At 37.3% G+C, this 14,472-nt stretch overlaps 1 protein-coding gene across 7 annotated transcripts in view; it reads left to right on the top strand.

Annotated features, from left to right (window-relative positions):
* The first annotated feature begins 16 nt into the window (after positions 1 to 16).
* Positions 17 to 14,472, top strand: part of LIX1 (limb and CNS expressed 1) — a 67,592-nt gene continuing 53,136 nt past the window's right edge. The window contains exons 1-2 of one of the 7 annotated variants that reach the window (XM_035014944.1): positions 17 to 831; positions 1,308 to 1,424. Coding sequence is in view for 3 of the 7 variants with exons in the window: in XM_035014939.1 (XP_034870830.1) it covers positions 9,048 to 9,129 (82 nt within the window). In the remaining 4 variants the exon portion in view is untranslated. Of the gene's footprint in view, positions 832 to 975; positions 1,425 to 5,656; positions 5,775 to 8,928; positions 9,130 to 13,602; positions 13,691 to 14,472 lie in introns of those variants that run through there. The other 6 variants (XM_035014939.1, XM_035014938.1, XM_035014943.1 and 3 more) reach the window with 6 other exon arrangements.

The following is a 14,472-nucleotide window of genomic DNA, read 5'->3' as shown; positions in this document are numbered from 1 at the left end:
TAAATCCTGGTTCTACCACTTCCCAAACGTCAGTTGCTTTCTGTAGCTTGTCTAACATCATTTTTTTGATTTGTGAAATAAGAACATTTAACAGTGCCTGTCTTAGAGTTACTGTAAAAATTAACACCTATAAGGAGCTTAGCACAGTGCCTGATATGTGCTATGTGTTAGGAAGTATTGCTCAAATGATTTCAGGTTACCAAAAGGAGGATTCATGAGGAATCTTTCCTATTTCCAAGGTCACTGATATTTTGACCATGATCCTTTCACTGTCGTTTTTATCTAGACATACAAATGCTTTGCTTGTAGGCTTGCATCCTCTACTTGTTGCTCCTATTAAATAACTTTTTCCTACAAGATAATGTAGTTTATACTTGTGCTAAATAACTGTGATAATTGGTAGCCATCGGTCTGTTCTTTGGTGCATAGCTGGCTGTCTTTGAGCTTTCTCCAGAATGCTATAGATCTTTACAGGGTACTAACCAGAAGATAATCACTCTTTTAGTCACGTACTCAGCAAATTTTAAGAAAAAAAGAGTTACCTAATTAAAGAACTTACCACGTAAACCTGCTGCCCTAGAATTTTATCAGCCACTTCCACAAGGTGGTGGGATGAGTTCATTAGGTTCCCAGGGAAAGCACTACCCTGAGGTGTAGGTTTTGTCAAGTCACATTCAATATTCTGAGTGACTAAGGCTCACCATCTCCATTGTTCTTCATCTCTCTTCAGAACATCTCCCTAGAGAGCATCAGACCATATCTTAGTTTGACCTTGATTTGCTGTATGAAGGTCTCAACCATCCTATGCAACTGTAGAAGGCTGGGAATGAGGTAAAGTTCAGAATAACCATGACTTACACAGTTGTGTAATAACTGGGAGTGTGGGAATAACTCCAAAATCTACAACACTTGCAGTGAGTGACTAATACTGTTATACTTTAAATATTTTCATATTATATTTTTATAATATATATACATAATATATATTATAAATAATGATATTAAAATTAGCATTTTTATAACATTTAGAATCAGATTATTATAGCTTAATTCATAAATAAGAGTGCCTCATAACAAAATACTTTACTTGGAATATTTGTCACAATATAACATGCTTCCATTAAAAAAAAGTAACCACTTGAATGAATCAAAAAACAAAATGCTTACTCTAACTGCTGTTGATAGAGGTTTGGCTTACATTAGGGAAAAAATACAATGTTCAGATAAGTTTTGCAAATGCTTGATGTTGTCTAAAGATATTGGGGGAGCATACAGATTTTTAAGATAAAATTTTTGTTGACTGAAAGCCTCCACTATGTTTGGAGAGAAGAATAAACATGCAACAATTACATGACAGTACAAAGTAGACTACTAAAGAGCCTGGTACCATTGATCTCATGCTGAGGAACTTCCAAGGACAGTGGGTAAGTGAAAGGCCAGAGTAATTTGGTGAGTTGTGGGGAAGAGGGATTTAGTTGAATAAGGAGACTGAAAATGACCTTGCAAAGAGGAAATCATGTAGAAGATGGATGTAATATGCTATAGTTGGGAAAAGGGTGTTATGCAGCAAAGGAACAAATTAAAAATGATTTTGAAAATTTTTTTGGAATTAACGATGTATTGCAAAAGGAGCAATTGTAGATTTTGAGCACTATAGTGATTTGATTTTAAAGGTGTTGGGAGGGTGCCTGGCTGGCTCATTTGGTAGATCATGCAACTTTTACTTTTTAACATATTTATTTATTTGAGAGAGAGCGAGCGCACACACACACATGCGCACATGTGTGAGCAGGCGGGGCGGGGTTGGGGGGGCCAGAGGGAGAGGGAGAAGCAGGCTCCTCACTGAGCAGGGAACCTTTCAAGGGCCTGGATCTATCCCAGGACCCTGGCATCATGACTTGAGCCAAAGGCAGACATTTAAATGAGCTACCCAGGTGCCCCAGTCATGTGACTCGATCTTGGGGTCATGAATTCAAGCCTCATGTTGGGGGTAGACATTATTTTAAAAATTAAAAATTTTTTAAAATTTAAAAATAAAGGGGGTGGGAGGGAGAGCTAAGGGAACTTTGTCAACGTTAGACAATTTTTTGGAAGAAATTGAACAGAAGCTAAAATGTTGCACAGTCATTTTAGGTATTAAGGTTAAGACAGTCTGGGATAGAATCCTATTATACTAGAGGTATAGAGATTCTTGATTACCTTATTTTTATTTTAGAGATGAGAAAGTATTTTCAGACATAAAATTACTTGCCCAAAGTCACATGGAGTAAATAAGATTGGGAGTGACTGGGAAGAAAGATGGAATTTTTGATACATACCAGAAAGGCAAAAAAGTAGAAAAACCAGAGTACTCAAGTGGTTTGGAACTTTGTATCTAGCCCAGGGATTTCTTCTGCAAAGTCACCGAGGTCCACAAACTTTGACTTGTCTTCCTGGTGTGGAGGTATGAGAGGAGACAGTCCTTACAACCAGGTCCAGATTTTGAGTCCTATCCGCCACAAAATTTCTTCCGTTTTTAGAAAACAGGTTTTTTGTTGTTGTTTGTTTGTTTGTTTTTTCCATGATAAACCTTTCATTTTCTCACAGGCCCAAGAAAACCCTTGTCAATAGACTGAAGCCCTGAGTGGAACACTTCTGGTTTTTCATGGGGAGGTGGGAGGGGAGTAGGGTGCTAGGGTGGGGGGCAGTACTTTTTCCTTGAGCTCAACAATACTGAGGTACCTAGAGAGGATGAGAAGAATATATTATATTCTCTAACTTGGTCTTCCCCTAGTTTTCATTTTGTGGAAAAATAGGCCCCCTTTCTATACAGTTTTCTGTTTCCTTTAAACAAATTTTGAAAAGAAATATTTCTTCTGTGTCAACAGGATGCGTGCTAAGTGCAGTACTCTGGTAGTTACTGCACGGGAAGTGAAATGGAAATTATAGTTTACAGTGTGAAATGGATGGGCACAAGGCTTTTATCTTAATGTAAGCGTATCCATAAATATAGCCTGAATTGAATTAAGAGTATCCTAATGATGCAATCTTTACAGGAACCTTCATCTAAAATATATGGAGCTAGGAAATTACCAGCTTGTGCTTGAACCTAACATATCCATCAACTAATCTCAGGTTTAAGTCGTTTATTTACAACCAATAAACATTCTTCCTGGGTTTGTTTTAATCTAATAGTATTAATTTTTTTCATAGTCTAGGTTTTCATTTTATTTTGCTCATCACTGTTGCAAAGATTTAAACATTGAAAGAACTCATACCTCCAGAAACATGTAGCTTCAGTTGGCCTATGTAAACGTGTGTCTCATCCCCCAGCATGCCCTTCCTTTATACAAGACCTCAACTCTTTTCATTTGAGGAGAGGCTCAAAGACTCAGCTGGAGTTTCAGACACCTCTTTTAGGATCAGTCTGATCACTTTATAGCCACAACTTGTATAAAGTTTTTTCTTGAACACCCAGGAAAATAAACTCCTGTCCCAGACAGCAGAAGGTGAGGGTGGGGTGGCGTAGGGGGATGGTTCCTGTGAGAAAATGCAAGGAGAGGGAGAGGAACCAATAATTAGATAACCTTATATGAAAGAAAATATTGTTATAAAGGCCACTGGAAAAATTCACTCCAAAAACAAAACATGTTAAACTATTCTTTTTTTTTTTTTAAAGATTTTTATTTATTTATTTGACAGAGAGAGACACAGCGAGAGAGGGAACACAAACAGGGAGAATGGGAGAGGGAGAAGCAGGCTTCCCGCGGAGCAGGGAGCCCAATGCAGGGCTTGATCCCAGGACCCTGGGATCATAACCTGAGCCGAAGGCAGACACTTAACGACTGAGCCACCCAGGCGCCCCAACATGTTAAACTATTCTTTTCAAAATATATATTATGCTGGATGTCAGCCAGCCACAGTTAAGGCAATCAGTTAGGTTTTCACAGAACACCTATCTAATGACCCAAGGGCTTGGCATTATCTCCAATCTTATAAATGAACATTCAAATTCCCTTACCTTTAAATATCTCTAAGTTTATCCTGAAAATTTAACCTGTCAACTAGTAACACCTCCTCTGGTGAGATCTTTGGCCTCTGTAGTATTTCTTAAAGAATCAATTTTTACTTTTCTTCAAGACCAAATACCAAGACAGGGCTGCGTAATTGCTTACTTAAAACAGTCAAGATGGCATGGGCTCATTCAGGCCCCCAAATATATATAATATATAATAACAGAAGGTTCAGATAAACAGGTATACTTCCATTGTGCTTTCTGGTTAAGAGTGATGATTCTGACTACCCTGACAAGGATAAAGAGCGGTTCACTAGCAGTTTTATCCGGTGGGGAGGGATATTATTTTAAGAAAGCATTTTTTGTAATATTGTATGAAAATGAGGAGATGTACATTCTTTTAACCTATAAATTGGATATTAATCAATTTTCTAATTATCTGTTCCTGTAGTTAAACAGATTAGTACTTGTTGATGATTTCCTAAATGTAGTGAAATATCAAAGTAAAAATGTCTGAGATAAAGTTATCTTATGTTACTTGTGTCTTTTGAATTTAATTTGTCTGAAGTTGCCTTTCTAACTGACCTTCTCATAAATACCTTGATTCAAACATCTCATTGGTCCTTTCCCAGTTGAGAGTTAACAGAGTTGATGCTAACCAGCCGTTCATTCTTCCTACTGATCTCTTCAGCTTTGTTTAGCTGACACTAAATAGTCATTAGTCATTACCTCTGCAAAGTCAGTTTCTTCCTGGCCTTGCCCTTCTTCACCTTCCGACATACCCCTAGAAACAGTCCTGCTCACAGTCCTGATCCTCTTTTGCCAATCCAGCTCTTAGGCCCTTCTAGCTCCCTTCACCTATCTCCCATTGAAATCTGGAAGGAGCTGCTATCAGTCATTTCCCATTGTTTTTGTAAAGGATATACTCTCTCTACTTAACTACATGACTTTAATTCTTTTTCATTTTATTTATCTCAAATTGTAAATTTTTAAAAAAACATTAGCAAGTAAGTGAAGAAATAGCTTCAGGGAAGATAATCTTCCTAAATTTCATTCTGTTTTCTCCATCCCTTAGTCACTTGGTTCCTAGAGATGAGTAGCCATGACTTGGCTCAGGCTCAGTTACTGCAGGCCTCTTCTTTGGGGAGTCTGCATGCCTGCATGCCTGGAATTTCATCCTTTTCACTACAGCCTCATCTATAGGCCCATTCTCCTGATTTACCTATTCCAGCCTCCTCCTCCGGGACAGAGCAGATCATGAAGTGGGGAGGCAAGGAGAAGAGTGTTCTCTTCTGTTCTCTCCTGTTTTTAACTAAAGATGATTCTTTGATGCATTTATTATGTGTTTTAACATGCTGCATGTTATTTCAATTGGTGACCCCCACTTCCTTACCCTTTTTGTGCCTGTAATGAGCCACTTACTGGAGTGATAGGAATGAATTTTCTTTTCCTTGCCAGCAAAATTATTGTTTCCATAGATTTTTTGTTGCATTGTGCATGAAATGGTGCAAAATATACCACCTTGATTTCTTTTTTTTCTTCTTTTTTTTTTTAATTTATTTGACAGAGAGAGACACAGTGAGAGAGGGAACACAAGCAGAGGGAGCGGGAGGGGGAGAAGCAGGCTTCCCGCTGAGCCGGGAGCCCGATGTGGGACTCGATCCCAGGACCCTGGGATCATGACCCGAGCCGAAGGCAGACGCTTAACGACTGAGCCACCCAGGCGCCCTACCACCTTGATTTCTTACATTTTTGGAGTTCTGTACTCCCTGGAAGCTTAGTAAGTGTGCTGTTACCCTGAGCCTTCCTCTTTTACCATTGGGTAATAAGTTTTGAATACTAAATATGTCAGTTGGATGCCATTTCTCACACTTCTGGGTAGTACTCTAACAGGATGTGTAAAGACAACATTTTGGTTTTCACTGTAGTCATCTACCCTTGTTTTAATACTTGAATTTTTCTTTTGGCATGGGCCTACAGATGGTTGAGGTTGACAGTGAAATCTAGCATGTGAACCATAGAATCTGTATGAAATAGACATATTGCATAGGGGTTTCTTAAGCTTTTCCATCTCCTTCAGGTACTTTATGCATCAAAGAGAATAGTGAGAAACCACTGAGTTGTTTTTTTATGTCTTACATCAGAACTCTAGGGTGAGAAGTCTTTATGGGTGGACAAGGGGAAGAAACGTTTAGCAGAGGATTTGGAAAATTTCTGCTGAAGCTTTGGACCTGATCCGAAAGAAGAAACTATACTATCCAATTGGAATGTTGTACAGTCCCCTTTCTAGAATTCTTTTTTCATTTCTTAAAATATAACTCAGTAAAGATCATGATACTTTTATAGAATTATCTTTGCAAAGCTGTTTTGGGGTTCTCTAAGCAGACTCTTACAGTTTGCCTTCTTTAGAAAAATCTTGGGGAAGTTTGAGATTAATTTTCTTAACAAACTCTGAGTTAGCATTAGTGATGAGTATCTTTGAATTCACCCTATAATTTGTGTCTCTCATATTGTTGAAAGGATATGAGGTTTACTGTGGAATTAGAAGTGATCTATTTGAAGACCAGTCCAGCTTTTAGGAAATAAGTGTATGACTTTTTAAAAGGCTAGAAAATGTGTGATAATATTTGTGGTCATTTGTAATATAGCCACAGAATCATAGATGTTAGATCTGAAAGAAAGCATCCTACTCAGCCCCCTAGATTTTCTAGATGAGAACTGTTAGCCCAGAGATGAGTGACTTCTTCAAAGTTATACAGGTAACAAAAATCAAAGCCTAGATCTTACTAATATTCAATTCAGTGTTCCACCACACAAAACAACCAAAATATTTTTATGTACTGCTAGAATTAAATTTATGCTCATAAAAAGTCCATTTATTGATTGAAATCTGAGCATCAACCAATTTTTATATTATCAGTCTCATTCCTTTGAGAATTCCTGTTCCTCTAATGGGAACCTTAAATATCCTGGTTTCCAATTTAGTATCACACTGAAAGTACTTGCATTCATTTATACATTGTGTCCAATCACTGTATAGTAATAGGCTTTTTGTCTACAAACCATCTAGTTTCTCTTTTAACTCATGAATGGCAAGGATACTGATGATCTCTTATTTGGCTCAGCCCATGTAAAGTACATTTTGGGACCCTAAATAAGTGTCTTAACATAAAGTGCTACTTCTTTCAAGTTCTTTTTTTTTAATAGTATCTTTGCACAGTGGGGCAGCCCCATGTCTCTGTTGTGTGTAACATACACTCCCTGTGGGCATTTACTAAGTAATAGTCATTATGATAAGAATTATTATCACAGCCCCATTTCTTCTGTTTCCTTTTATTAAGCCCACCCTTCTACCAACTAGCTGAAGAAGCCTATCATATGCAAAACATTTTACTTTTATATTGTCTCTAAAGAACTGTTTTCAGTAAATCATGTAATATAACATAATTATGGAATCAAAATTGGAAAGAACATTGGAGAGCACTCTCTTGTGCCTACTCTGGAAAAATAAGTAAAAGTAGAGTAGTCCTCAATAAATCTTCAATAACTAACATAGATCACAGCCATTAAGATCTGTTCTTTTATATCTGGTATAAATCTTAATTACTACAATGGAATCCCATGACTTATATTTATGTCTCCTGTGGAAAAACTATTTAATCTTGTGAGTGGTATGGGAAATAGAGAAATCTATTAAAATCTGTTAAGATATTTTAGTAACTATATTCTTTTGAAAAATATATTTTTGCTTCTCCTGAAAATTTTAATAGAAAGAGTTACCATGAACTGAAAGGAAGTGAGTGGTATCAGATTTCACTAAACTCAATCCTGAGAATGATTGCCTTGAAGGATAAATAGGAAAACCAACATTCCCAGGCAAGCCAAAAGACAGTGCACAAAGTTTTACTTGCCACTACCCATCAGAAGTTACTATAACTTGGGTGAGAGGGAAAAAATTTAAACTTGGTTCCCAAAAAGATGCTCCTGAATTCAAGTAGAAAGTGTAATCTGGTCCCTGACGATATCCATAATCTTTTTTTTTATTGTTATGTTAATCACCATGCATTACACCATTAGTTTTTAATGTAGTATTCCATGATTCATTGCCCGGTGCTCGATGCAGAACGTGCCCTCTTTAATACCCATCACCAGGCTAACCCATCCTCCCACCCTCTCCCCTCTAGAACCCTCCGTTTGTTTCTCGGAGTCCATCGTCTCTCACGGTTCGTCTCCCCCTCCGATTTCCCCCCCTCATTCTTCCCCTCCTGCTATCTTCTTTTTCTTTTTTTTTTTTTTAACATATATTGTATTATTTGTTTCAGAGGTACAGATCTGTGATTCAACAGTCTTGCACAATTCACAGCACTCACCATAGCACATACCCTCCCAATGTCTATCACCCAGCCACCCCATCCCTCCCACCCCCACCACTCCAGCAACCCTCAGTTTGTTTCCTGAGATTAAGAATTCCTCATATCAGTGAGGTCATATGATACATGTCTTTCTCTGATCGACTTATTTCACTCAGCATAACCCATAATCTTTATAGCACTTCTTTACCAAAGAAAAATTTAGATTGTACTAATTCTTAACTGGAAATTCCTTTGTTACTAAAGTAATTTCCTTGAGAAATAACCTTCTTGATTTTATACAGGGGACAGCGCATTTGAAGGCGGAGGACCAAAAGAAATACCCAAGTCAGAAAGCTGTACACCATTCAGGCAAAATCTGGTTGGAGAGGAAAGCTGGTCCCATGATTAGCGAGCTTCCCCAGCTGGCCTGTAGGTGGGTGTGTTTAACAGAAGGAAGCAATGGGAACCCGCCTGTCAGCCAGCCTTTAGAGCTAATTAGCTCAGCATACAACAAAGATAAGTGAGCCTGGGAGGAGGGCCCCCTGAGGGGTCTTTAGATTCTGGGAAATGTCTGATTGGCAGATGTTAAAAGGGATTCTTTGGTAATCCTGTGCATCAATGAGCTGCACAAATTCAGTCCAGGACTGCAAGAATTCAGGCATGAGGACACTGTGCAGTAGGCTCACACAGGCAAACCCAAGATGGACAGAACCTTGGAATCCCTGAGACACATCATTGCCCAAGTCTTGCCTCATAGAGACCCGGCTCTCGTCTTCAAAGACTGTAAGTACTGAAGGGGAAAAAGTTTTCTGAAAATAGTCCTAAACGTCTAGTCACATCCTATTTAAGTGTGATTTCTCCTAAATCTCTTTAGTCGTGAACTGTGGTCTAAGTGAAATTTAACTTGTTCCTGACTTCAGTCAGGAGAATGATTTCATTTCACCTACGGGTATAAGTCGCTGGGTTATTTTGTCAGTGATACATCTTACTAACTGGAAGTCTTTCCTAAAATACAAGACTGCCCTAAGACTTAATGAACTCTTCCAGATGCTTTTTTAAATAAAGCAGGGCTGATTGCTACTGAGATTAAAACTAAAAATAACTTAGATATGATAATAAATATTCTGTATTTGTTAACCTGTTTAATCCTCAATAACGTATATTAACTGTGTTAAATCAAGTATTGTGTCTGAAAATTTTTGTTGCAAGCAAACAACAAATCACCAGTGAGCTCTTAAATTTTGGTAACAAATTATAACATTTTAGTTAAAAGGCCAATAAAATTAGAGTCTTCCCACCTCTGCAACATACCCCCGCAAAAAAAAAATCCAAACAGCTATGGCAAAGTTATTTCAAAATCCTTTTTTTTAATGATTATGAAAAATAATTCAATCAAGCTCTCCAGTTCTAGCAATACTATTAAACCATTTGTCATGTAACTTAGTTTCTGGAACCAATTTGATTTCCTGCTGCTGCAAAACAGACTATCTTCATGTTGTATCTTATCTACAGTGAGTTTCATATTACAAAGGGCTTCTGAAATAGAATTTTGCTATGGAACTGCCCAAAAGGTAAAATGCATATGGAATTTTTTTTTCTTCAATAAGTTACAGCTTTCTTTGTGAATCTTGTTATGTTTGTCTCCATCAAAACATCAATGCTTGGATTTTTGCTCTCTGATTGCCGAATAATAAGTCCAGATGTCCTTTTAGTTTATATTTCTCATATGTGTGATGAAGAAAAAAATGTTAGGCCATTTTATTCTATAAAATTTTCTTCTTAGAAATTGTTACCAATGTGCCCTTTAATGGCATATTAAAGCACTTTTATTTCCTTCCTTTCTTCCTTTCTTCTTTCTGTCTCTTTGAAAATTGTCTTCAAGCATATGTCAATATCTATGCTAGACAAATAAAAATCACTCCTCTCCCAAACTAGCCTGGAGTCTATTCAGGTTTAGTGTGTTTCTTTAAGTGAAAAGGGAAGAAAAGAATGTCTTTCTCCCACAATAGCACTGAATTCACTAGTGAAGGGTAAAAGGGCTCTTGACCTGCTCAAACCTTTGGATAAATTGTATAGAACCAGGGGTCTTATGCTGCGGGTTTGGAGAGTAGAAGCAGTAAAAAGAAATAAAGGAGCAATTTTTCACTGAGTTTCTTGTGAATTTAAGAAGTTTAATCTGAAATTATATGGTCCACTTTTTAAGCTTAACTAAACCCCAGCAATTGTTTACAGTTTAGGAGAGAGAATAAAATAGAAAAGGGATTAAAATAAAACATACATTATGTTCTGTCATCCAGACCTTTGCAGGAACTCTTTTATATGGAAAGATAAGGAAGTGTCCTATTTCATATATTTCATTCATTAACACAGAACCTAAATTTGATCAGATAGCATTGCGTGCTTACCCTGGAATGGGCTGTACTCTGCAACTCCTTACCTGGCTTAATAGGTGTAGGTATTAAACAGCTGATCCTCTCCACTCAGGTGTTTCTAATATGAAAAATGACTAAATGAAAGTAAGCCAAATGGCAAATTTCTGTACCAGCACTTTTTATAACATTGAAACATCCAACCACTCACCATCCTCATGGAATAAATGGGAACAGGCTTACTCACTTTCTGGGGCAGGACATCAAAAGTCTGCCTGGGGGTTATGCCATGCCTTGGCAGCCTGTCGTGCATGTGCCAGAGTTTAGCACACGGACTCATTTTCTTTGCACACCCATAAGCTGCTGCCACCACACTCATCTTTTACACAGCTTGTAAAAAGCTGCCATCAGCCCTGAACAGCAGGTTCTGAGCAGCCTCTTCTCCTCCTAGTTACTCGTGGCCCCTTTTCCCCCACCCCAATCCAGTCTCCCTGCCAGGAGGACAGAGCTAAGCACTTAAGTACATCACTACCAAATCCTTAAGAAAAATTGCTACCTTGTTTTCCTGCAAGTTGAAAAGCCAATCCAAGAATTTTTAAAATCCAGGACAGTTGAACAAAGGAGCATTAACACACACACACACACACTCTCTCTCTCTCTCTCTCTCTCTCTCTCTCAATCTCTCTCTCTCTCAAAATGCTTTTCTTAATTTCTATAAATGCAAGGGCAGGTTTTTTTCTCTTTTCATTCTTTGGAAACACATGATACAAGGGATGTAAATGATCATTTGATTAACTTTTTTTGCCTCCAGTGGCTTTTGATTTATTTAAAAACAAGCAATTGTAAATTGAATTTTCTCTTCAAGTTGGTCAAGAAAAGCACCCAGAGAGTTTTCTAGTCTGAGACCGATACACATGGGGATAGTTACATTCATTTAAGGAGATATTATTTGGATGCTTTTCTCTGCCAAGGAGGCCCTCCAGGTGGCATTTTGCAATGCATTAAATCTCTCATTTGTTTTAGACAAGGTGTTCATCTGGCAGTAGTTGCGCTTTGTTTTTTTATTTTCTTTCCTGGAAGGAAATGAATTCTATAACAATTTTTTGCTTTTTTCCAGAACTATTTCACATTTCAAATGAAAAATAATGTAAAGACATTTTAAATAAGGTGGGCTCTCAGTTTGAAATTTGCTCATCTAAACTGACACTGGACTGTTTTTCTCCACTGCCTAAATGTCTCAAATTTGTAGCAAGTAGCTCTAGGAGTCTCCAAACCACCAGACAGAATCTCTTTGCAGGGAAATTAAGGCATAGCTCCATGTTGCCTTCCATTCCTGGCTTTGTTCAACATCTAGTTTCTTTTCATTTGTCATGTGTCACAACCAAAGATGAGCTATCCTAAAAGCAGTGACAGGAGAGTCGGAGGGGATGGGCATTTTTGAGGAGAAAAGAGCTTGTCCAAAGACCTATCAGGCAATACAAAAACAGTGCTTTGGGGAAGGTGGAGACAAGGCTGTAAAGGCAGGTGGAATCACGCAGAAGTGCAGGCAACAGGGAGCCATCGGCGTTAACAGTGATGCTAGATTATTTCTGCAAGTTTATGGCATTATGTTGCATTGGGAAAAATATTATATTGATATGTGTTGGAGGTACACTTCCTGATACTAAGTTAGGAAGAATTGCAGCTTTTTCAACAGCAGAAATCCTCTTGTCCTCCTGCCCATTCACACAAGATGCAAAATTTGCGAATGTAAACATGCCTGTAGTGAGAAATCACTTTGACTAACTGAAAGCCAAAATCAAGGCAAACTTTCCTAAAACAGATTGTTAAAAAAAATGATCTTCATTGTCATTGAAGCCTTGAGAATCTGTTGGTTTCCAGCATTGACTTGATAAAGTGATGTTAGATTTCATTAATATGTTTGCCCAAATTTCATAATGTAAAAGTGAGAAGAAACTGTTACTAAACATTGTACAATTAGAAGCAAATTTCTCACGTATTTGAGGTGCATTAATTTCCATTTAGGAAACATTTTTCTGCATGAAAGTTTTTATTTATATCAGATAGGTGAATACTTCAAAAAGTATATTTTTACCCTTTGGAAAAATTGGACCAGACTATAGAGCTATTAAAAACATCTTAGTAATCATGAATCTGGCTGTATGCAACCCAAGAGAGCAAAAATCCTCAGGAGTAAAGTATTTTCTCCATCCCATGCTTTTTAGTGTAGTTATCTGAAATCTATAAATTTGATGATACATTTATGGTTTTTGCATTTCACAGAAAGGAATGGAGTAGGATGTAAGGGTTGAAGGTACTTGTGCAGTAAAATCTCTTCACATATTGCATTGCATTCCACCACATAAAGTGCGCCTAAAAATATATGGTTAAGGAAAAATAAAACAAACCCTCCACTGCTCACTAGCTTTTTTTGGATTAACAACTGCATCTTAATTACAATAATTTGAATTTTGATAATTTTAGCATCTAAACTGTGAACTGAAGCCTATTCAAATGCTAGTTTTACTTTATTACAGGATACAATTAGTTTTATTTTAATTATACTAAGAGACAAATGCAGATTTCAGTTCAGCTATTAGTGGCATAAGCACTGTTCTCTAATCCTTTTTTCAGTATATATACATTTGATAGATTTAAATACTGAAAGTCTCAGCCCCAGAGGAAAATTTTTCGAAATGGAAAAAAAAAATAATAAGTGGCCTCTTGATCACTTAATGGCCATCTGTCCTGATACATTTATTTTTTAATATATAAGTAAGATTTAACAAATCAAAATAAACTATGATCGACATTCAACCTGTGATCAAATCTAGTCCTTCTTCATGGTCTGCTGTCGCATCTCACTATAGGCTTTTTTTTTTAACAGTTAAGATTTGTTAGCCTGATCTCAACTTTAACAACTTCTGAAACTCATGTGTTAAGTTACAGCCATAATAGGATACAGCTGCACAAGGGTGAGTTTCTAAGTCATGATTTTTCTGTTTAAATGATACGGTTTTACTGATTATGTGCTACAGATTGATTTAAGAAATGTAAGACAACTTTAGAAGACCTTCATAAAAGAATCTTCTGTATTTAATACATTTCATATTGAAGTTTTAACCCCAAAGGCTCTCACTTCTTTTCGTCTATGTTCAAATGCTCATGTAAGTTTAGTCTGTCAAGGTAGTTAAAACAGTCTTATTTTAAAAGAAAAAGGAAAAAAAAAAACAATTCTTATTGAAAGTTTAATATTGACAAAATAGTCAATTATTACACTCCCTGTAGTTCTCTGTATTCTTTCTCTGCTGTCCATGGAATGCTGTCTGAATTATGGTTTTGCTTTTTTTTTTTTTTCCTACTGCGATGATAATCAGTTGATCCCTATTTTTTTTTATTTTATTCTTACGTTAATCCCCGTACATTACATCATTAGTTTTAGATGAAGTGTTCCATGATTCATTGTTTGTGCACAACACCCAGTGCTCCATGCAGAATGTGCCCTCCTCAATACCCACCACCAGGCTAACCCATCCTCCCACCCCCCTCCCCTCTAGAACCCTCAGTTTGTTTTGCAGAGTCTATCGTCTCTCATGGTTCGTCTACCCCTCCGATTTCCCCCGCTTCATTCTTCCCCTCCCGCTACCTTCTTCTTCTTCTTCTTTTTTTTTCTTAACATATATTGCATTATTTGTTTCAGAGGTACAGATCTGAGATTCAACAGTCTTGCACAATTCACAGCGCTTACCAGAGCACA

The sequence above is a fragment of the Mirounga leonina genome, unplaced genomic scaffold, assembly GCF_011800145.1.
Source record: "Mirounga leonina isolate KUSES-001 unplaced genomic scaffold, KU_Mleo_1.0 Mir_168, whole genome shotgun sequence".
Taxonomy (NCBI): Eukaryota; Metazoa; Chordata; class Mammalia; order Carnivora; family Phocidae; genus Mirounga; species Mirounga leonina.
The sequence above is the reverse complement of the archived record's forward strand: the minus strand, read 5'-3'. Positions and strand labels throughout refer to the sequence as shown.